General features: G+C 36.7%; 1 protein-coding gene across 1 annotated transcript in view; it reads right to left on the reverse strand.

Annotated features, from left to right (window-relative positions):
- LOC106491608 (BEN domain-containing protein 5) overlaps positions 1–25,450 on the reverse strand; it is a 608,958-nt gene that overhangs the window by 579,030 nt on the left and 4,478 nt on the right. The window contains exon 2 of the mRNA XM_067301224.1: positions 9,862–9,984. Coding sequence (XP_067157325.1) covers positions 9,862–9,984 — 123 coding nt within the window. The remainder of the gene's footprint in view (positions 1–9,861; positions 9,985–25,450) is intronic.

Below are 25,450 nucleotides of genomic sequence, written 5' to 3' on the forward strand. Positions count from 1 at the left end.
TATTCTGAGCACGGCCATTCCTTCTGAGCCACATAGCACCATCTGAACAAGCAGAGTAAAGAATATAATTTCCTCTAGTTTTGGATAACTCTAATTCAAAGCAGACAAAGTTTAAGAATACAAACAAGATAGGGAAGCCAGAGAACTACTGTGGAGCAAGAGCAAGGGGAGGCATCCCTAACAAAATGAATGATGCTAACATTTTTCCATTGTGACTGCTAGAGTGGATTTGAGTAACCAATAAGATGAAATTCTGGAAGGGTCACTGGCAGCTCATTTCAAGGTTCACAGACAGACAGAAACCTAAGGTAAAGTTAGGTCTGTGATGCTACCAATTGCATCAGAAGAGCTTGACCTGGACCAACCAATCACTGAAAACTAACATGATTTTAAGAAGTAAATATTCAAAGCAATTATTTCCTTAGTAAGTAACTGCAGAATAGGTCATTTGTTTCTCTATAGAGAAACTATAGATTTATTCAAGTCCAAAGATTCTATATGACAAGAATTTTGGATGATCTCATGAGTGATTTCCAACACCATTATAAAAATTTTTAGGTAAACCACAAACTCAGCTAGACTGTCTTCTTCCTACTTTCAACTGTCACAGGTGTCTATTGTGCCACTATATATACTCACCTCTGTACATTCATGAGTGATTAACTGATGTCATATTCATGTTCATATTAACATGTGCAGTTTGAAATAAACACAGCTGCATTTATGTCAATGATTTTATATTCAAATATATCTGATTATGCTGAAATAAACACAGCTGCATTTATTTCAGTGATTGTACATTCAGATAAGGATATTTGTTCAATGTAATGTAATGTTCCTTCATATTGGCAGTGACATTGCTATTCTTTCTTATATTTCCCTCTATCCTTTTTTGAGATGGAAAAATTTGAGCAGAGCCAGAAAAATGGGAACTGGAAAATTTATCGCAGGACCTGGCATACATGAAAATCATTCTGGTTATTCTCAAAAATGGCTTAATCACCCTTGTATAAAGTATCCTTGTTGTTGTTGCTGTATTGATTCATCATCTATCAAAGAGCAAACTTAGATAAAATCCCACCAAAAGCTGAAAGTTTGATGTAGTTATAAGTAACTATGAAGAATGTTTAGTGCTAAATCTTAAGAATGGATCTGCATGGGGTGTGCTTCTGGGCGTCTGTTGCTAATGTCAGCAGAGCATCTTCAACCACTAGCTTCACACAAAAACTACTTTGAATGGAAACATTAACTGTAAGATTTTCCATCCTATTATCCAATCAAATTATAGTTTTGCATGATGTTAATTTTTACTTGAAAGGATAACCTGTAACCTATTTTTAGAAAACAGCAGAATAAAAATATTACCATATCAGCTAAAAATGATTAATCATTTAACCACAGGATAACATAAAACAAGACTTAAGCGAAATCAAGGTCTAGCCCAGTAACTGTGCCAGAAACGGATCCCTAGAGAAGAGCACAGGAACAAAGAAAGCATGAAGAGATACCTCCCCAGAATAATCCCCCAGTTTACAATGTACAATTTATGAACTTTCTGAGCCAGAGGTGGCATCTGTGTCTAGTAGCTCTCAACTGATTTTTCTTCTCTGAGTTTGTCAGTTGTTTTTTCATTTGAAAGCATGGCACGTAAACTTTTAGCATCCACAACATCCTGCAGGAAGAAGCTCTACAACTTAATTAAATGATATGAGAGGAACCATTTCCTGTTGTTCACTTTGAACGTGTTAACTGCTAGTTTCATTTGATGGGCCTTAGTTTTTGCATAGGAAGAGACAGTGAACAACAGTTCCCTATTCATTGGCATTTTGAATGTGAATCATGGTGTTATAGACCTCTAATATATTATCCCTCAGCTGTCTCTTTTCCAGGGTGAGGAGTCCTACTCTATTTGGTTGTTCCTCATAGCAGGCTGTTAAAACTCTGCTCTGAACTTACAATTATCCAAACTAAGAAGCTTCTGCTTCCATTTCCAGTTGCTTAATCCTGTCCCTCTTCAGGTCAGTCAAATGGCAAATCAACCATTTGTGTGTTTGTACACTAGCTGAGGGGATGCAAACCTCTTGCCAGAGGCAGGAGTGAAGGGCTAGGTTTTGAAGAGGAAGGCAACATGATAATCAGAAGGTAAACTGACTGTGAAAATGATAATCAGCAGACCAACTACAATTAACACCCCAATTCTGAACTGATGCTATTACACTAATTCTTCTCACATTGTCATTAGCTCCATAAGTCATTAATATCCCTTTCCCACAAGTTAAGGTACTTGACTAATGCTGTATTTGTTAGCTGATATCACATCAACACTAAGCACTCCTCCATTTGTAAAAATGTCTACCATACTGCATTCTGTTTAGATATTTAAAAGGTTAATATTTAGTTCCATTTGCAATGCTGACCTAGCAAGAAAGAAATTAATTTGGCATTACAGCAGTAACATCAATTTCCCATGTAACTTTAGTAATGCATTTACTGGAAAGAGATTAATATCAATTCCATAAATCATTCACATGCTTTTTCCGGAGTTTGAGACATCTGAGTAATGTCATATATGTTAACTGATATCACTTTGTGCATGCTACATCCATTAATCTATGCCTGGGGTCATCATTAAAAATGAAAAAAAATTAAAAAATCAATCTTTTCTTCTTAATTTTTTTGTGACTTCTAACCTGCAGTAGTCCAAAGGTATAGATACTTTTTCACAGAATAACACTGATCTGAACTGGGAACAGACATTTTCAGAAAAGGGAAACATTTGTTAAATTATCCCTACTGGTAGCAATAGCCACTTAACATCTTTATGTGAAACATGGCATAAATTACTTCCAACGATAAGAAAATAACTAAAATAAAGTGTTTCATTAATCAGACACACCTCAATGCCACAAAAGTAGGGTGAAAACAGACATCATTACAGAAATAACACAATAGCTTTCATTTCTATTGTTTCTACATGGTATATGAGTATTCTCATAGAAGTGAAAGCCAAAACAGTCTACTTGACTTAGTGATTCTAGCTAAAAATGACCTATTATAGGAAATCTGGAATAAAAATTACATTTGACTTCAAACAGCAGTTTAGTGCACTACTAAAAAGTGTTTAAATACAATTGACAGAAAATAACTTTAAACACTGTTTTTTTGCTATTTCTATTACTCTGCCATTACTATCTCTGCTTGTATTGTTTTATTCCTGTTCTAGGATATTATAGGAGTACTACCGAAATCAAGGTGAAGAAGGGTATTTCTATTCACCTAAATGGAAGCGGTCAGAATCAGATTGTTTAACAATTTTGGAAGCATATTACAATAGTATATCAGTTAAATGGCCAAAATACAACCATTTTCTAGGGTGAGCTTCAGTATTTCTCTGAGCATATTGCTAACACCATTGCTTTCTGTATTATCTTAATTTCCATTTTTAAATCTTGCATCAAGTGTCCATTTCAGAAATGTTCTGCAATTCAAAATTTACAGTATTTTAGGAACCACAAGTAAGATTAATCTTACCTAATTTTAGTTGTCTAAAGTTACAGTCTAGTCTTAGCAACTGGGACTCAGGCATCCCCAAAGGGCAATTCATCCTATATTATCTTTGCTTTTGTTCAAAAGATATCTTTCATGGTAAAGCTCAATGGCCTATTTCACGCCTGTAAGTGGTTACAAGGAGATCAGTGGAATTACAATCACTTACTGCAAGTCTGAGTGTTGTGCAAAGTGTTTTATAAGTGCATTATACTATTTTTGAAATACAGAAAGATATTTCAAAGTTTAACAAAAATGATATGAGGGTACTTATCAGTCACATGAGATCTCTTAATACATTGTAGATCATAACAGTCCAACTGATTAATATCATTTGCACTCCTTTGGCACTGAATTTTTTATCAGGTTTCTAACATGAAATGTGATCTTTGATAAACCTGCTGTAGGAAGAGACTCGCTAATGTTTGTCAGTCATTTTCACTTTAAGGTGGTGGTACATCAGTCAACGTAATAATATCAGGTTTACAGTAATTGAGGTTGAATCTAAAATTTTACAAAACTTTAATTACAACCTCTTGAACATAAACCACAATACACAAATTACCCAATCATAACATTTTTTTCGTAAAAAATAAGAATTCATCCAAAGGATAGAAGATTTAATGACTCTTGGCAGAGTTCCACTTTTTGGTTGAAATGAGAATAAAAGCAGACAGCAGCTTCATTTCTAATTTCAAGAAACACAGTATTTTTTAACATTTAAACAGCATTATATTTGACTAACAAGCCAAAATACACATTTTCAAAACCTCATGAAAAGCCCCTGTATTTAACAGTATGAATGCTGAGATTTATGAACCTCTGTGAGTGAACCCTATTCCTTCAAACCTCAGAAAACATAACAAAACAAGCAATTTGAGCCACAAGCAGCAGAAACCACCAAGCTTGGGTTCTGAGGCTTTTGTTTTCTGTTCCTCATTCCGCCACCACAATCATTATCATAACTCCACACATCACAGTCCTCTGCCTGACTCCAGCTTGCTCCCATGTTCCCTGTGGCATCCTATCAGGCAAGACAGAAGGTGGTGTGGTTAATCCAGAAGTACATACAGAGCAGACTGACCAGCCAGTACACCCATGGGGACTGGCAAACCAGGTGCTACAAACAAAAGTAACAATATTTGAATTCCCCCTGCTTTTTCTTTGGTGAAGCCACAGCTGTTAGTGTCAACAGAACTTCTTGATATGCTGGTTCTCTACAACAAGAGCCAGGGGAAGGCAAACGCTATTGCTATTTTCGAGTCCATCTCAACTGAGACACTAAGGCAAGCTGTGGCTACACTCCTGCAAACATATAGTCCTTGCACAATGAGAAAAAAGGTCTGGATGCCTCAGCAGGTGTAAGCATATTGTCAGCTGGAAGGAACTTATGGTTCGGTCAGAGCATTATGAGCACCTCTCTGAAGAACGTGGCTGTTGAGTGCAGGGCACCTCTTATGGACTTTTTGAGGGTGTACACCTGTAGCAGTTGTAGAGGCATAGCCTGAATGCACGACAGTGTGAGCCATGCCTTGTCCCCAGCTACAGTAGGTGTTGGCAGACTCAAGAAAGTCCAAGACAAGATATTTCAAAGAGAAAGCTATCCATGTTATCTGATTGCACCCTGTAGAGTACTCTGAGAATCCAGCATGCTAAAGGTTTCTCCTGATACATACCAGAGGCGTATGCAGGGAACCTGAAGTCAAACTATTTGAACTCTCCAAGAATCTAGTCAATCACTGGCAGCATCTCTGTCACAGGACAGCGTAAACTCAAATCTGTAGACCCCAATCTTTCCATGAAAACAAAGAACAATATCCACGACCAATAGCTTCTCATGGTTTGTGGTGAGTTTCAGAGCAATAGGGTCACTGCTGTTGTGTTTCTAATCCCTCAGAACTTATTGCTCCCTGGTCTATTCAGCAGTACTGTTGGGTTTGGAAAGAACGTAGTGATAGCACACTCAGCCATAGGTCCTTCCTTTTCTCTGAGTCCTGACATAAAGCACATCATTGTTGCAGCTTGCATATCCTGTAGGCAAATCCTTAGTTGCCATGCTTTGAGGTTATTGCCAAAATTCATCCTCCCTTTGTGGAACCCAGAGTTTGGAATGACGCTCTGCACCAGGGCTTGTACCAGCAGCAGCACCATAAACATACTGTTCTCTTTTTAAGAATTGAGACATCTTCTGCTTTACGGTTTCTTCTTCCACCTTGCAAAACAAGCATGAAGGTTTCAATGAAAATTAATAAATTAAATAATTATTTCTTCACACAGAAGGTAAGCTTCTTCAGGTATATAAACTCACAGAAAAAAATGCTTTTCAACGAGAATCATCTAAAAAAACTGCTGGTGCAGGAAAAAATGGTTAAGCAAACAAAAACAAACCTTAGCCACAACACAGAGGAGGCTGCTGATTAAATTGAGGCCATCAGAAATAACATGTACTAAGCCAACAAAAGAAAGCAGGGGTAACTGGCTAGACTGAACTTTAAAGTCATTTAGACCCACGCAAAGTAAAATGCCTGAAATACCAATTCTCCTTGAGTATGTAAAGACACCAGATTCCCTAAAGAACATTTATACATCAAAGTCTGGGCCTGACACAATCAGGAAGGGCTTGTTTGTACAGCAGGAGTAAATACATCCATTTCCCAGGGGCACTGTCTTTTGCAAAACTCCCAGTATCGCCAGACCAGATAGAATGAGAGATGAATATTTGTAGAGCATTGCATTGCTGCTAAACTGACACTGCATTGATAATTTAATGCATTAATGAATAATAGGAAAAAAGAATTATAACTGACCCAAATTTATATATTTCAAATGTGACATTTATTTCCTTCTAACTACGCATAGATAAGTGTGCTTCCATTTTCCTCTGAAAGTATCTCATGGTTTTCTAGGAAAACTGACATTATCCAGGATTATGTTGTGGTATGCAAGAAATTTGAATTTTCATCAGTTTCTTTTATGCTAATGGTAACCAGACATAAAAAGTTTCTATTGGTCTTACATATTATTAAATATTAATAGAGATAACAAGGAAGGTCCCAGTTGTTAGAACATTAGGTTGGACTATGGGAGACATGAATTTCCTGAGATACTTGCAAGCTAATTATATTCTCTCTCCTTTGCTCCTTCATTTGCTATACAGGATAAAAACAGTTTTGTGGGATAAAGGGTTCAACAAGCATTCTTAATTTTCAATAATTTTATAGCAAAGATTCTTTCACCAGTATTAAATTCATTAAGGGAAAGTTAAGTGCCAGTTACAAACCGGTTAGATAGCAGTTCTTCTTAAAAGGATCTGGAGAGTATAAGGGATCATAAATTGAACAGAAGTCAACAATGCCATGCTATGGTGGAAAAGGAAACAACACGATGACAGTGTCACACAGCAGAAGTAAACAGATTGCAAGGCATGTTATGTAATAAACTCTACAGAGTATTGTCAGCAGAACATCTGAGTACCATGTTCACCTAGGATCACTGCACATCAAGCAAGGCATGCAGCGGTTGGAGAGAGGCCAGAAGAAAGCAAGAAGAATGAATGGAAGTTTGGAAAATATGACCAGTGAGGAACTATCGAAAAAATTAGTAGACAGAACTGTTTCCATGAAGTAAAAGAAGAAAGGAATAGTCTGCTTTCTGTGCCAGAGGACTGAAAAAGAAGTAATGCCTTTTTGGTAAGAACATTTCTACACAGTAGGGAAAAGTTTCTTACAGTAAGCAAAGTGAAACATTAGAATAGACTGCTGTTTCCTCATCGAAACCTTCCTCACTGAAAATCTCTAAGAGGAGGATAGATAAATATCTCTCAGGAACGACAAAGGTATAGTCTATTTTCCTTTTCAACAGCTGAGTGGACTGAAAACACATCTCAATGTCCATTTCAGCTCTACTTTTTAATAATTTCACAAAACCAGAATGCAATACACAACAGCAAACTGCACATAGTTTTTTTTTCAGAATATATAAGAACACATCTCTCTATCTCAAAAAAACTCAAACTTATCAACATTATTTAATGCAATACTGATAGCCATTACAGAAATGAAAGCAAATTAAATAGCATACCTTCTACATGTGTTAACCTTTTTTCTTTTATCTCTATCTCAAAAAAACTCAAACTTATCAACATTATTTAATGCAATATTGATAGCCATTACAGAAATGAAAGCAAATTAAATAGCATACCTTCTACATGTGTTAACCTTTTTTCTTTTATCTACAAGTTTAATATTTTTTCTCTTTTCTGAAAGATTTTTACTTCCATTTGTGTAATATAAAACCACAGAGTCTCTGAAAAATAAGGCTGGAAGGGAACTTTCAGTTCCACCAGCCAGGTCTTTCATGAAAATATAGAATATGGCCAGAGATAGGGACCACACTTGTGGAATCACATTCAACACAACTACTATTTTGAAAGCCAACTATCAACAAATACCACTGTCCAGTCAGTTTTGCATCCCTCCTATCATAGTTTCATCATGACCATGATTAGTTACAATGAAAATACTATATGAAACAAAGTCAAAAGTTTTATCAATGTTACATTGAGACTATAATCACTAAGTAGTATAACTGTTGCACTTTTTAAAATTACATTGTGTTTATTTTTAAAGGTTTGTAAATCCTTATGAAACTGTAACTATTAAGGACCTGTAGTACCTCTGAAGCAGCAGGGGTCTTTTAGGTTTCAATGACACACTCGTACTTAGTAATAACATTACCATAATGGAGGAAATATGACTCAGTCTTTTAAAAAAAATCCATAAACTGTATCCCAATTGCCTATTTCCCTTAGAGATATTTAGGTCTACAAGATGAGAAGAACTTCAGGATTATTACAAAATTAACGAGGCTTGTTTTATAGTCTGTTCTCCGAAAAAGGCAAGTCCAATAGGATGCACTGTGTAGAGCTAATATCAATTCTAAGGTGGTACTCAAAAGTCTAGCAATATACTGCTGTATATATGTTGTATATTACTTTTGGCTGACGCAAAGGGGTAGATTTCAGCAGTAATAATAATTTGGTAAAATATCCAATAATCAGTTAAATTGCTTTGACCGGTTAAGGTGCTCTAAACAATCACTTGGCTGACATATAGCAAAAGAGAGTGAATTTACAAATGAAGTGTACACAATATTATTACCATTCTTGCCAATACATTATTATAATGAGAAAGTAAATGAAGTTATTAATTTTATTCGTATTTGTATTTTAGAGATGTCTGAATATGCAAAGCAACATCAGAGCCTCATCATGCTACAATGTAAATAAACACAGAGATATTATTGTCAAAATATATAGGGTATGAAATTTACCTTTGGACTTTTTTAAAACAAAATTAATTCTATTGTTCAAAACTGGTATTAAACCATCTTGCAATGATCCACATTACTTCATGAATAATCTGATGGGTGCTACTGATCTTTTTCATAGCATAGCAACTTAACACAATAAAGTAAATTTCTCAGCTTGGCCAACTGATTGATTTTATAAGCTATTTTCTGATACAAAAAATCATAAAATCATAACTATTGTGAAATAGCATCCCAAATATTTTTTAAAAATACATAAGGATTGCCTGAACTTTCAGAAACAGCCTAAAAATAAGATAATATTTATTATTCACTGCATCATTTACACCTTTTACATAATGTAATCAAAGGATTTAAATAACTCAATTTAATATTTATCCAGGAACTGGCAGCCAGTATTCCACCCTGAGGGACGTATTTCTTCATAAAAAGCTCATTTTACAAGACACTGTAGTAATTTTGGCATTACCAGCACCTCTCACATAAACCAGGCTGGAAATTATAGTTTATCCTGCCAAATGCCTTTTGTACCTATGTTGTTTAACAGTGCCTGGTAGGTCTGTAAGCCAATAATAATAGATTTAAGCTAAAAATCTGGAGACACACATATATGTAACACAAAAATTTAAATTGTGCTACATATGCATATATATACTTACTTACATGCACAACATATATAAACATACATGATTCAAAATATTCTTTAGATTAATATACTAACTATAACTCTTGCAAAAATAATTTCTTTCTATTTGCAGTAGCTTCCCAAAATCTAATTCTGCTCCCATTGACATCAGAGGCAGAACTTCCAATAACCTCAGCAGTACAGAATGAGGCCACCAGAAATGCAAATAAGGCATATATTTAAAGACACTAAGTATATATTTGTAAAATCTTCTAACTATTCAAGGATAGACTTGGCACATTACCAAGTTAACCTCCCCAATATACTTCCAAAATAAAATTCAAAATGCAGAAAATGCTTACCACTTTCAAAACAGGCATCAAATGTAAGATGTCCTTTTTTAGGCTGTCCACAGTAACCAGCTGGGAGAACGGTGTACTTGCTCACATTCCCTGCTATAATATCATCGCTTCCTATGTCACTACCTGTTGCAGTAAAAGCAAACAAACAAATAAATAAATAGGTAGATAAACATGAGTATGAAACAAAAAAAACTATAAAAAACACTGAAAGGATATTCCCCCCATGCTTTCCTACATAACATCGAATTTGCACCATTTAACATAGACACAAGCAAGTGCATTCTTTCTTTTTAACATTTACTCAACAATTTCTATATACTAATGGTATCATGCATTAAATCTTCTATCAGTACCAAACCACACAAATATTCCACTTAAGTTCTTGTTTTAGTAAGACAAATAATGCTATCTGGAGAATCCAACTTTCCTCCAAAAGGAGAAGTTCGGAGAGCTTTCTGTAGCCAGTCCCCCAACACCATGTTGCTGAGAGTGCTGAGGTATACCGATCCCTTTGGAGGAGGGAGCGATGTATCGGACAGAGACAAAGTCTCCCTGTTCTCCAAACGTTAGGACCCTCACTCTAGTTTTCATTATGTTCTCATCAGCACTGTCTCAATTCAAAAAGAAAAGAGTAATCCTCTATTGGAGCAGCATGAGGTGGTTCAAATACAACACAAAAAGTGATATGAAGGACGTCACATAAAACAGGTTCAGGAGCAGCCTCATCCAGAGGCCTGGAAACAGGACTCCCTAGTGCCAAGGATTCTCGCTCCAGCCCATGCTCCTCCCTTAGCACATCTCGGGGACGTCTTCAGAGCTGCCGAGCGCAGGCCTGTCTTTTGGTTTGCACACCAGTAAAGTTGAGGCTCCTGCACACGGCAAATGCTCTTTCATTTCTTTCCAAACCACTGCCAAGGACTGATGCTCTAACAGTCTCCAGTCTTTCATGAACCTGTTCTCCTCTGACTTGTAGAAATATCTCTCCTGCTGCTGCTGGAGGAATTGTGGAGTCCTTTACTGGGCAGATGTTTTATCGGCAATTCACAAAATACCCAGCAAGGAACCTGCACATTCATGACAACATATATGACGCAATCAAAATATTTTATTTTGTTCTGTAACGTTGTTGCCAACAATAACAACTTGATTATGTATCCTACAGTAGGCACTCTTCTTCTTAAAGCTCCAGCCCCTTGATGTCTGTGACTTTGTGAGAATCTGCTTTCTTTTTTAACAAAAAGCAAGTTTCCAACCTGCTCAGTCGTAAAAAAAAGTTAAAATGTTATGCAGATGGGCTCTAAGACCTCAGAAACCATAATTATTTTCAAAATTACAAAGATTTTTACATCAATCTCATATGACTTTTTGAGACCTGACTTTTTATGTTTTAATGTTTTGGGTTGGCATTATTGAATCTGTATCAGTGCAATACTCCAAGTTACAATAAAGATGCCAGTAAGTCTAGTGAAAACAAAATTTTAAAATTTTCTTTGCAGGAAATTACATGAATTCAAGTTGATATTATACTAGATGATATTAAATTATATTTTTCAAGCATAACTAGATCATATCCTTCTTATATTTGGTACATTCATATATATTTATATACACACAGTTTTTTCTTTAAAAACATATAAGATGAAATTAAATCATATCTAATGAGACAGACAAAGCATAAAAGGATGCTGAGTCCCCACTACATGCTGTGTCTGTATCACATATGCATGGGTAAAAGAGCACTAGATTTCATATTGACCAGAAAATATAGATGTAAAGGCATGAAGGCCTGATTTGTAAGTTATTGGAAATACAGTGTACGCTACTGTTCTTCATTAATTGTTTCAGGTGCTCATGGAACAGCCTCTTAGCAAGTCTCTTCTGGAAACTGAAACCATACCCCTATTGAGCCTGAACGGCTCTGGCAAACAGGCTATTAATATCAAATGGATGCGAGAGTAGGACAGAGAACTGATTGCATGAAGTTCATCACACGCCAGAAGCTCCCTTCAGAGGAGCTGCTGATGTCGTCATCACTTTTCACTTTGATCTCCATAAAGATGCTTCTGCCTGCGGAGCCCTGACCTTGTCCTTGCCCACTGAGAGCAGGACTAGCCACTGTGCTTCAGACTCCAACTTACCGTGCAGGACCTGCCCTCTGGAAGGAGCTTGGCAGTCTGCACGGGGTGCAAGGCTGCATCCACCTGCCGTCTGCTCCAGTGAGGACCGCGGCATGGACCCGCTTCCTCGTCGATGTGTATAGGCACAAGGAGTGCGCACGCTCCAAGGGTTAGGCTACGGAGGCAGCAGCTTTCAGTGTGCTCCCTCAATGACCACCCTCACACAAGATAGCCTTCACATTAGCCACACGACCACAAGCATGTCACAGGACCTGCAGTATGTCCAGTGCCCCGATGTGAACTTCTTCAGTGCTTTGGGGGGGAAACATTGATTTTCTATTTTATTCTGGAAAGGTAAGGCAAGAAAAACATTACATATTTTTCCTGGTTTATCCCTAGCTGCCTTGATAGACAGTCTGGACTTTTTATTAAGTGGTATTTGAGAAAGCTGGTTGTTAGAGTTCTTAAAGCAATCTGGAATTCTGATACTTAATTTTGTTTTTTCTTGTATATTCATATACTTCATCCATTTTTAATTTATCTTTATATCAGATACATAAATAATCTCATTGAGAAATTTATTGACCATACTATTCTATTGCTCTTTTAATTTTTTTATACATATTGTGAAGACACAATAGCACCTCTGTTCTCTTTTAGGGCAGGGAGAAGGTATTTCCTTTCTTTTTCTGTTTCATTCAGCTTTTCTTCCTGTCTACTCTACTTTTCTTCCTGGAAATTTCTTCTTCCAGTCTCCTGCTGATAAACCCTTAAGACTACTTAATTTGAAAAGCTAATTTAAAGCACAATGCAATTTGTCAGCTTCTTGCCTCCTGAAACTACATGTCTTAACTTCTGTAATTTTAAAGCGTTAGTGATACTACTGGATATCTTTGCAATTTTTTTTTGCTCTTTTCTTAAAAAAAGTATCTGCATAATGTCATGTGCAATAAAGTGTGATCTTCAGTTGGATCTACTTCTTTCACTGGAGCACTCCAATATGTCTATTCTGCATGGATTCTCTAGTATTTCAAGAGCTGGATCCCTATTGCAGCCTCTTCCTCAGTATGGGCACTAATAGGATCCTTCTACTCTATCCAGCTGCCTATTTTCATGAATCTTAAACAAATTTAGAACTTTTGAGACTGTAACTCCCACTCATATTTGGAAATTAAAAGTTATTGTAAGGGAGAGACATACACTCATAGAGGTATGTGATAGAGTGATTACCTGAGCCTTGCTTCCTTAGAAAACAAAACTCAGGAAAAAAAAAAGTAATAAAGAAATATAAAAAGCTGGGGGTTTCTATTTGATAATAAAAATATATGAGGACAGAAATTTTCTTTACTACTGCATGATGTCTGCCAAAATATGTCTGTAGAGTACATATTGAAAACTTTGTCCTCCCAGTCAAATTATATTGTCTAACAAATTGCAGTACCCAAAACATTTGTTTTCAAATAGGGATGGAAAAACACAGTGATACAGATTTTTTTTACATTTGAGAAATATGGAAAAAAAAGAAAACAAGTTAGTGTTTGCATATTATATTATACATGAATACGAAATAATGGAAGAAATGTATAAATATAACCAGCTATTCATCCTTCTGACTTTGGTTCAGCACTTTCTTCACTGTGTACTGTTTGGACAACAAATACTTAATAATAGAAGAACTATCTTCGGGGTTAGAGAAAACGAAAAGAAATGTGTAGAAGGCATATGATGGAATAATGGGATGATAATATCTTATTTCACTCTGATAAATAGGGCTACTGAGGCCCCTAGAAATAGACTTTTGGTCTGTACTGATTTTTTGACATTTAAATGGGTTACAGGGGATGACGAATGTGACATAGAGCTCAATTTGTTTTATTTTTATATTGAAAACTATTTCACACAAATGTTACAAGCAATTCATATTGGCCCTGAATGATGAAAACAGCTTATTAATTAAAACTGACCTTTCCATACATAAATGTATTCCACCTCTTGAGGCAAAACACCTTAGCTGAGGTAACAAATTATATCAATGTATTACTGACACCACAGCTAAAGGGTCTGTCAGGCTTTCTATTATATATCCATATTTCTAGTGATATATAAATCCTGAATTAAAAATATGTATATCCAGGTTAACACTTGGCATATAAATTCCCAGTCAAGGAAGAAATTTGAAATTTTATTCTCTTTGAGAAGTACTGTAACAGGGAACAAAGAGAATTTACACCTTTTCTTCCTTTTCACCATCCAAAAAAAAATTAGAAACTAGATAGTGTGCTATTATTTTTTAACAAAATTATTATTTGCAATTTCAAGGTATTTGTTTTGGACTGAATAATTACCCATAGATAGCAATCTAAGTCATTTAAACTGTTTTCTTCAAAAGTAAAATTGCGTCTTACTCATGATACTTCAGCTATCTGTTTTTACCCTACAGAGTTTGGCAGGATTGCTGATACAATTTCTTTAAGTCCAGTAACACCGCAGACAAACTTGGACCTGAATAGGGAATCTGTGTAGCAGTACAGCCGTGATCACATCACTTGATACGACGCATCCCTCTGCATCATGCAACTCCTCAGTCAGACCAGCAGCCACAGGAAAACCCTTTCCTGAGTTTCTGTTCGGGGCCGCTTTCCGCAGGACCCATACTCTGGTTGCAGCTAGGCAAGTTAATCATTTGCAACTCAACACGCAGAATCAAGGGTACAGAGAGAAGTCAGAGAAAACCTGCAGATCTACCCCCCCAAGAATGGACAGGCGACTTGCCAAGGACCACCGTGAAAGAATGGGAGACAGGGAGCCTACTGAGAGCAGAGGAGTGAGACGGCCACACTCCTGCTGTTAAATACTCCCTTCTAAGCACCAGCTAAAAATAGTAGGCTTCTTGTAATTCCTAAAAGATAGCTGGGAAACACTTCTTAGATGAAGGTGAAGAAATGAGAAGAGATTATATTCTTAATGATGCCACCCCAAGACAGTGTAGAAGCAGGCAGAAGAGAGAGCTACACCCGACTGCCCCTGGAGTTATTACGTGATGCAGAAGGAAGCTGTCAAGTAACTGTGTCTCAGCAAAGGGTTTCCACCTGCTCCTCCCCGGCCTAATGTAGCCAGGCTTATACTCAGGAGTGAGAATAAAATCATCAAATAGCCATTAAGTCAAAGAAGTCATTTAATAATATTAATCTCCCCTTGTATGTTCTTTATTACACAGTACTTTCAATATTCAGAAAATATTGTAATATTTTCTAGCATATTAGCTTCAATTAATCTCTAAAGACATGAAACTACAGTTTAGTCTTTGAACTTCATGTTATTACATAGCACAAGTGCATTGCATCCCCACTGGTCCTCTGGCACGCTCTGCGTGGGTGATGAAGGCCAGGCGAGGCGACTGGCCTAACCACAGCCTGTACCGCTCCGCGTGACAAACACACACAGATTATCGGACGGGGCTTCGTCCTCGTCTGTCCAGCACATGCAGCAAGCGTTGCTGAGAACGCACGATCATCTTCATACGGAGAGAAGTGAGCATGTTGCCTTACAGCACAAGTGCTCCGGCTAATAAAGAGATATTGTCCTCACAGCTGGGGAGCCCTAAGCAGATGTTCTTGACTGAAGGCAAAGACGTACTACAGAACCTTGGGGTGAAGGGAAACAGGACTTCGATCGGAAACAAAATTAACGGGCAGAAAGACAATCGACTGCAGTGCGTACTGATTATTACACTTAAGGAGATCAGATTCTTCTTTGAGAAGAGGTTAGATAAGACAAGCAAAGGCAAAAATAACTTAGCAAAGAAATTTTCTCTGATTGTACTTCTTATTTTGTCCATTTTTTTTTAGAGGTGGTAAGTCACGCAGTTATTTTATTCTAATTCTTCATAGCTTAAACTCCTGGAGTCTCCAGCAAACACCCTGGATTTACTTTTACTACAGTATTAAACGTTAATGGCAATTTTCTATCAAGTATAAAATCAGCAGGTGTCTGAAATCTATATAAGGAACTATATAAGTTTTTCAAATAAGACCCGGACGGAGTTTTCTGGTATCTACATTCATCACTGTATTGTCATCTTGGATCTATTTCACACCAGAGTAGTGAAAATGAACAAAATCAATTCTAAGGAACGAGGATTCTTAGGAGGAAAAGTTTGGAAAGTTCCAGAACTTCTTACTCTTCTCCAATATTGAAAGAATAAAGCCAAATTTTTTTTTCATTTAGGCAAAGATGAAAACATAATATTTGCTACAAACAGTAAATATCATGCAAATGTAGGTAGGAGTATATTTTCTAAAAACTGCAGTTTCTGGAGGGATCTATCTCTTTAGCAAGCAGTAGTTATTCTCTGAATTGGGTAAACAACAAGCCCACTTCCAGCTGTGACAAACTTCCGAATCCATGGAGTTACCCACCGGCAGCTACGCTCATGCTACATTAGCTGGAAGGAAAGCACAGATGCATTAAAATAGACATAGAAAAATACAGAGTGAATTTGCCTGGAAACCCTGCATCATTCTAATAATCAGACTTTCTGTCTCATAAGGAAAGCCAAGTAGAAGGGGAGGGCAGCACGAGGAGATAGGATAACTGCAACTCAACTTCGAAGAAGTCTTCTCAAAATATTACAAATCAGCAAGAAGCCTCTCAACTTACTCCGTTATCAGATCCTAATTTTAGAACAAAATTAGGATATATTTTTTACTACTGATTTTTCTGTCATTAGCAAAAAAGAACTACTACCACTGTTAACAAGTTACCATTTATTTCATCAGGATGAACAAACGGGAAATACAGTTCCTTAATTTTGGTAATTTTAACTTCACCTCTTCTCTATGGTCAGATAAGTACTTCTGCAGTATTCTTCACAGAAAACAAGCAAATTTGCTTCAGCTTTGATCACGAATCTGGTATAGGATGGTTCTTCTAATTGGTTTTGTTCAATCTGGATAATCTACTTTGGGTCAAACTGTTCAGAAAAGAAAATGAACTCAAACAACCACATCAAGATCAAGCTACTAGGTCTACAAAATGCATTGGGAAGGACTGTATTTTCCTTATGGCTAAACTAACACCAAACGGAATAAAAGTGTTACAGATTTTAAAATGCAACCAGTCCAGCAGCTTTATTTTTCCTTTACATATATTGTCCAACTAAGACAGAAAATTTCCATTGTTTAAAGATCTAATAACCATCTTCTCATCCTCAGGGGCAAAGAGAAGTTCTCAGATATCCTAACAAAGAGACTTATCAGTCTGGAGCAGTATAGTTATTGTAAATCCACATACAGGAGTGAATCTGAACTCTCAGTATAGTTTGCAATAAACAGAAATACAATCAGGGTAAATTCAGATAGGGATACATTCAGATTGGGAACTCCTGTTAGCTCCTAAATATAACAAGTCTCTACATGGACATTGCTCAGCTCATCTTTTGGACTGACAACATTTATGGAGGCTACGCCGATAATGGTGTCTTCCATCAGTAAGAAAACTGCAAAGCCCTTCTGTATATGTCTGTGTAATTTTAGGAAAATTCTTTGATACCTGCATTTGTAGAGAAAACATCAAGAAATCTCTATACTCCTAATAGCTGGTTATGTTCTGCTGTTCTTTAATTTTTGAAATAAAGGCTGTTATGTCAATGCCCTGGGCTACAGCAATACAGATATTCAGGAAGACCTGAATATATGGCATCTCTTCTGAACGCTCTATAGACAGTTTAAAAATCCTACAGTCAGTGGCAGTCAGAAACTTGGAATTCCAATTCCACTGGCCTCAAAAATGCTAAGGAAAAGAAGAAAAAATAACTACCATTTGTAACTTCACAACCATTTATCCTACAGCAAGGTTTTGGCATGACCCTGAGAATCTAAACACACAGCAGAGAGTGATGTCAGTCTGAAATTAGCTTAATTCACAGTCTCTGTGATTTGGAAAAAATTATGTTAAGACTACAGTTCCCAGGGCTTGGAAGAATACCCAGCATGGTACCAACCACACTTGCTGCCTCACATTCCCTTACTGTGCCCATATTGTCACTGTTGCCTATTTCGAAGGTCAAGCAGAACAAGGAGACTGCTTCACAAACAGCAAAACAGCATTCTCACACAGCCTGGTCTAACTTTACAAATTAGTAGCATATTGTATTGCTATTTAGAAACCCAATTTGAGATATAGCATCTTTGCAGTAATTGTCTCTTCAATTACTTGCCTCCCACAGCTTGACCAACAGACTGGTTGTCAAACGTCTGCCTCAAAACTGTAAGAAGATACCCACATCCAAGAAAACGTGCAGAATAAAAGGCCAGAAGAATTTTAGCTGAGATGATCAGGTAAATTCTGAGCTTCACAAAGGTCCTGAAACTACTCAGGAAAAATAAACTGCAAGCTCACTGCTATGGATTTTAAAAGGCTTATGGCAGGTTATATAAAGAAGAAGGAAACATTGTCATTTCTTTTTTTTTTTAATTTTATTGCACAGGTTACTGTTTCTACAGAGGTTACCAGACAACAAATCTTTTTATCTTCCTAATGCAATTTCTTGGGTAATGCACCATTAACTTTTTCTTTCGGGTTAGAAGGCATAACCATGCCTAAGTACCTCATATGTCTTTAGATATACATGTCTGAACTGATTTACTCAAGCAGAAGGTATGGCATAGGTGTCCAATCAAAGCTAGGAGTGGAAAAAATCTTGTTCCTTTATGCAAACATGTCAAAGCAAACCAAGCAACCAACAACCAAATCCGTCACCATCGTCTATAAGATGTCACATGGGGTCTCTTCGTAAGGCTTGGTAGTACTGCAGAGAACATTTTGCTTAAAAGCTCATAGCGAGCAGAAAGCAGGCACCCCAGGGATAAGCAGGAACAGAAAAGTGCATAAGGTGCTCAGCCCAAGACAAAATCACTAGCTGACTGGCTGGTTAAGTATGAAAAGATGATGAGAGATCCCCACTACACAGTCCATTCAAAACAACTTGATCCAGATGGAGTTATCAATGGCAATGTCAGCTTTCAAAATAATGTCAAGAGGGCTTTTGGAGATAGTCTCTCAAAAGGCAATGCCTTCTTGTCAGAGGTAACTGGCAATGGAATTTTTTGTATCACTCTAGTGAACCCCAAATTGTCCCAGAAAGTATGAACAGTTTTTCCTCATAAAAGGAAAAAGTAACAATAGGTTCTTTGAAGTCAGTAAGCAAGAAGAAAGAATATCCATTACTCTTTCGACTGTACTGTATAATCTCTAATCTTTCCACTAAAACACTCATCACCAGAGAAGAAAAATCTACTGAAATATTAGTATTGCCAAATATGTTAGCTGAAAATGTTTATTTAAAAACATTGTAAGAAGCAGTGAATTTCATCTAATATACAGATTTATTCTTTAACAAGTATTTGGCAGCTTGATAATATCAAAGATATCATATGATGCAACAGTTGCTATAGTAGCAATACTTCTTTAAACAAAAAACAGATAAAACAAAGGCATAAAACATATAAATTGTGCACATAAATGTGATGCATCCTATACATCCCCAATAGCAGAGAAAGAAGTAAATAATAGATAGAGAGCTCAGCTATTCCTCATAGCTGCATCTGAAAAAAGGTAATTGTATCTGCAAGCATAACCTATCTGGGAGATAAGATATAGTTCAGAGAATGAGGTCTGCATAAGAAGAATAGAAGATGTTGAAAACAAGTCCAGGAGTGCCTGGGAATTCAAGTTCTAGGTCAGCAAAAGATTTTGGGGGTGTTTCTTACTGGGCAAGAGGAAATTCTGGGTCTCGGGATTCTGAGGCAAGAGAGGAACTGAAGAGTTAAAGCTAGTCCCTTGTGTAGTACTACCAAACTTCAATGGGCAAAACTTTTTTTCTTAGGCTTGCATGTGTCTTTGAATTAAGTAACTAACTTCCCAAAGACTAGGACTGCATGTGACCTACTAAAATACTGAGTCAAAACAGGCAGATAGTTGCAGGGTTTGAAACTGTAATTGGTAGATGTGAGATGAGGGCAAAAACTCACCTGAAAAATTGAAAAAAGAGGTTAGTGGCTGAGTCACACACTAGTATTCATTGGTAGCATCCCAAAGTTCTGTAAATATTTCTCATGCTGCATAATCCTGAACCAAAACAACTTTTATACACCTGTTTTTGTAGTATATGTCGGGGAGGATGGAGAAAGTGGGAGGAAAGGAAAGGAAAGGAAAGGAAAGGAAAGGAAAGGAAAGGAAAGGAAAGGAAAGGAAAGGAAAGGAAAGGAAAGGAAAGGAAAGGAAAGGAAAGGAAAGGAAAGGAAAGGAAAGGAAAGGAAAGGAAAGGAAAGGAAAGGAAAGGAAAGGCCCATGGTTAAACACTAAAGCTCCATAAGCATAGAGGATTGATTTAACAAAAGCAGGACATATAGCTGAAACTGTCAGGTATACTAATCAGACACTTGTCTATACCAGATATTTTCAGAAATCTTTCCTTGGCAAGGGTTTTAAACACAGGATGATTACCTGCAAAATGCTTACTGAAAGGTATTTCTGAACAACCTCAAGAAACAGCACCAGCCAAAGTATACTGATTCAGACAGCTGATGCAGATCAAACTTTAATTTCAATGTATAGTACCTCAGGTTTCATATAGAAGGTATTAAACAAATGGACTTAATCCATATTTACGCTGATGAAGCAACAGCAGATCTGGCCTAGGGACTACACTGATCACTTCCTTCCTATGCAGTAAAATCACATTTTACCGTAAATTATATTTTTCAGTATAAGAACATTACTTCCTCCATGGATATTTTATCTGCACTATATATTCTAGAATAAACCATTTTTCCAATTTAAGAGCACAAGAAAGACATGTTGTTGAACAGTCAGGTCATGACAGCCTAACCAGGAATGTGCACTATGCCAAGCAGGTGGTCTTTGTCCTTCAAGAAGAGCATAATTAGAATTGTTTTAATGATAGAATAACTGAAAGAAGTCATGACAAAATAAATCTTTGAATTAAAAATAACTCATGCTGAGGCAAGCTAAATGCAACAAAAACATGATATACAGCAACAAGCGTAGCGCCCCTGATTCATGACTATGTAGCCTTCAATGACTAACAAAGTTGAAATCTCTATAAGTCAACAACTTTGTGTGTCTCTTAAGAAAACCAACTGATTCTTAGCTGGGAAACTAAACAGGACTCAACAGATGATCCTGAAATAACAGAGGAGTAGGTTTATTTCAGCTTTCTCAAAAGGCCAAGGCTTAATTCATTTTAGTTGTCCTAGGTTTCGCACCTCAGTCCTGATTATCACTTTCAAACTGCTTGCCCACAAAAGCTATCCCACAGTAAGTACTAAGCACGAAGTACTATGGAAGTCTTTCAAGAGTATTGGAGAGGTCAGGTAAGAAACTTATAAAGAGTGCTTTTCTGTGTATGAAAATTACACCTCTACTGTCTTAATATGTTTGCTGACTTAGCAGGGGCTTTCCAGATCTGCATTTAAAGAGACATCTATACCATATTTTGCAAGACATGAACTTATCTGCTTTGATCCAAACAAGGCTGAAGGAAAACAGCTATAGCTGTGATGCTGTGCCTGCGATAATAAGCTATATTATGCATATTAATTCAGGTTCAGCATTGACGTAATACAGCTGTGGATTCTAGTTTGGTCTGGCTTTGTTCTCATTCTCACGTACTCCCCAGAAGCAATCAGCTTGGTGACCCTGGACACAGCATAGACGTGGTACACACCAAACCCATTATTTAGAGGTGTTTTGATTTTTTGCTGTATGAAGAGTGGCTACTGTACCATTTGCTGGGTACTATACTGTTTGCTGTGCATGCACCTGTCCAAAGAAAAAAACATATTTGGTTATCACTGAATAAATCCAGCATTCAGGAGACTTGATTTCAATTCCTGACTCAACCACTGTCATCTTTATGCCAGTAAGAATCCTTGTGCCATGGAAGAGTGGGTCTTCCATGAGGACTCCATGGAGCACCAAATCCTGTGGGGAAGCATGTCAGTGGCTTTGCGCAGCACCATGGCACCTTTCTCTTCAAGACCCCAAATTTCAGAAATGATTGATCACAAAATGAAAGAGAGAGAGTGGTACAGTGCTGTACCACTAGTACTGCTAGTACTATTGTTGATGAGCATGAAGAGGAAGCCAGAAAAGTGAAAATCAGGCAACGTAAGTTCACTTGACAGTGTCAGTCTTGCGTATTGTGCACCATATTTCATGCATCCTTCTTTGGGCTGAATATTTATTTTTCGTTGACTCTTGAATAGGTGCATTTTCAACTTTTTTTTCCTTGCTTGCTATTTACTTTTTGTTTAGAGGTACACATCCTCTGTCAGAGTTTAAGTCAACTAACAGTAGCCTCGAACACAGTATTAAAGAAGCTAATTTCTTCACTTTGGAATTAAAATCTTTTTGACTAGTGTACATTTAAAACAATTTGGGGATTTTAGTACTAGTTTCAGAATAATTTGTTCCCTGAGGTTGCTGAAAATAATTACACTATTAATTACTGGCATAATTATAATCACTTATTGAAACAACTCCTGTAACTTAGTTGGGAATAGTCTCTTTCTCTCTACTCTCTGAAGCAGTCCATTCCAAAAAGTAGTACTTTAAGCCATTGATAATTTTTTCCACCAAGCATTGTCCTCTCAAATTGCTGAATTTACCCTTTATTTAATAATATTTTAACAGAATCTAGTATTTCATATCAAATCATTATATCACTGAGGCAGTTCATTTTACTCACAAAGTATAAGTACTGTAGAACAACAGAGTTGTTTCAGACACTATTTTTTAAAATAAAAATGTCAGCAAAGCAAATGATCTGTTAACACGCTTGCATCAGAAATGTAGTAACAGGAATTTAACTACAGAAAACACTACTAACTAATATACCACATACAGCATTTTTTTAACTAAGCAAGTGTTCAGTGTATAGTATATTTAGAGGAATGGGAAATGCATACGAAGTATTTCTACTATTCAGAACACAAGTCAAAATTCCATCTACAAGACCTATGGAGAGAAAGCTCTGAGATCAAACTACTGATTACTTCTACTGCTTAGAAGTAAAATAACTAGCAGATATAGCCATATTCTGTGTCGTTACAAGACATCTGTGATTGAGCAGTACTACAGATTGCGGGTGCAGGTAAGTAGTACAGTGGCAAGTTTACCTCACCATCCTGTCTTACACAGACAGATCCTCTGAAATAACCCCACTGGCTCTGGATTTGTGTAGGTTATTTTAGAACATTTCATTAATCAAATGCATGTTATCTGATACGCAGTTTATATGCATGAAAATATGATGTCACATGATAGGTGCTACCCAGCTCTAAAGTTTACTATAATCATACAGTAACATTACTGATTATTCCAAATGAAGACATATCACTAGAACTATAATGAATCCAGTTAGGCTTTCTCTGAATGGATTTTGAAGACCGAGTCCTGCTGTTCTGCTCTGGGGTTTCATAGGAATTTATGTTCCGCTTGCTTTTGTGCATATTCAAATTCAACAAATTTTTCAAGCTGATTATGACACAATACCTAAGAGCAAAATCCTGCCAGTTTTCACTAGTGGTTGGGAGATCCACTTCTAAGTAAATAGCTTTATGAATTAGCAAGTAAATGAAATACATCAAGATAACTATATATATAGTTTATTTATTTAATAATAATTCTTTAAGAAAAACACTTTCTCCTCCCACTCCCTTTTTCAGGATTGATTTTTGCCATAATGTCTCTATGAAATTAGTCAGTTAATGTTACTGAGAGATCAGGGAAATATATTTGAAAACATATGTATCAGATTGCATAACTTTTAGTCTCCAGTCTTCATACAGTACTTGTCTTAAATCAGAGCCAATCACGAAAACACTTTACTATACACATAGACATCTGAAGAGCTTTACTTATGTAAGTAGTCACATCAAATTCAATGCAATTTCATACTCATTGGCATTTGCAGCATCAGGGCCCTAGATTTAATATTAAAGTCCACATCTTTGAATTTGCACAGCCTGTAGCAAAATAAAAATGGAATTATGATGATTATTTTGGTAGGGCAGAGTTTTTCAAACCATTCCAAAATATAAATAGGAAAATTACTTCAAAAAACATATTTAAAAAGTTAGGGTTAAAAAATATAGCACTCCAGAGTTATGAAGGGGCAAACTTAACTTCTGTGGCAATGGCAAGAAAATGATGAGTTGTGGGGACGATGTGACACAGAAGTTGGGGCATGGAACACATAAGATGTGTACTGACAACCAACTCTCAGTTATGTTTAATTTGGGTTACCTCTATTGTAGATTAATTGCAGAAACAGCTTGAGTCTGGAAGGACTTACTAGCTGAGGTGCAATGCAATCTAAACATAGCAATTCTGTATCAAGGCTCTGCACGCCAACTGCTTTGAGGGATTACTGGAGAAACCTGAGCTGCTTTCTAAAGAGCCACATAGTTCTAGAAATGGGCAGCACAATTAATCCTCCAGAAGCAAAAGTGATGTCGCATGATGCAAACACCTAAGTGGGTCTGGTGGAGACAGTCTGCACCCAGCAGCGCCACTGCTGAGCAGATGAAGCAGTGCTGGACCTAAGTGACATCAGCAGTAAATATCTGTACCAAATTCCTCTCCATGTAGCACCTTATTTATCAGTGGTTTGGTGTTTTCTGTTATCAGGGTATCCTAGCTCTTTATTTTTCAAATGGAAATTTGACTATGGGGCCATTTCAGTGTATTGTCCTGGTCCCTAAACAGCTGTTGCTGGAGGCAAGAGAAGCAGGTGGAAAGAAAATGGTCTTTAAGTGTAGACAAGTTGTCCATTTCTGCTGTAAAAGATAACAACTGTTGGTATCCCATTTGCTAATGAGGTCTGTGCTGCAGATCTGTCTTACCCTTTTCCTCTTAGTGGCCCCATGCAGAGATAGAGCTAGTTACCTTTTAATTTAGCTAGCTGAATTTCAAAACTATTTTAATGAGCATTGTAATTATAAAGCCCAACTTTAAAAACTAGAAATGCTACTTAAGCTATATAAGTGCATCCTGAGGTTGGTTTGGATTTTTGCATGAGACTTCTGCCTACTAAATACAGTGATAGTAACACTTAAAGAAACTTGCAGAAACTTCTGTTTTACAAATTTCAGTACAAAACCTATTAAAATTCTCACTATGTCTCATTTTACTTTTTACAAATTCAAAAACCTCCTCTCACAAGTGATAATAATTAATAGGGTGCTTTGAACTTCACTGAAAGAAAAAACGTTGGGAAGCTGGAGGTAAGTAGCTTTCAAAAGCTTTGATTATTTGTCAAAGAAAGAACTGTTTGAAATATGGCTAGGAAATGGTAAACCATTAAGAAGTGGCAACTGGAATTTCCAGTACATTCCTGTTTCTCTTTCTTTTTCTGAAATTATATCTTCTGGCTGAATAAAGCCTTC

The sequence above is a fragment of the Apteryx mantelli genome, chromosome 8 (genome assembly GCF_036417845.1).
Source record: "Apteryx mantelli isolate bAptMan1 chromosome 8, bAptMan1.hap1, whole genome shotgun sequence".
Taxonomy (NCBI): domain Eukaryota; kingdom Metazoa; phylum Chordata; class Aves; order Apterygiformes; family Apterygidae; genus Apteryx; species Apteryx mantelli.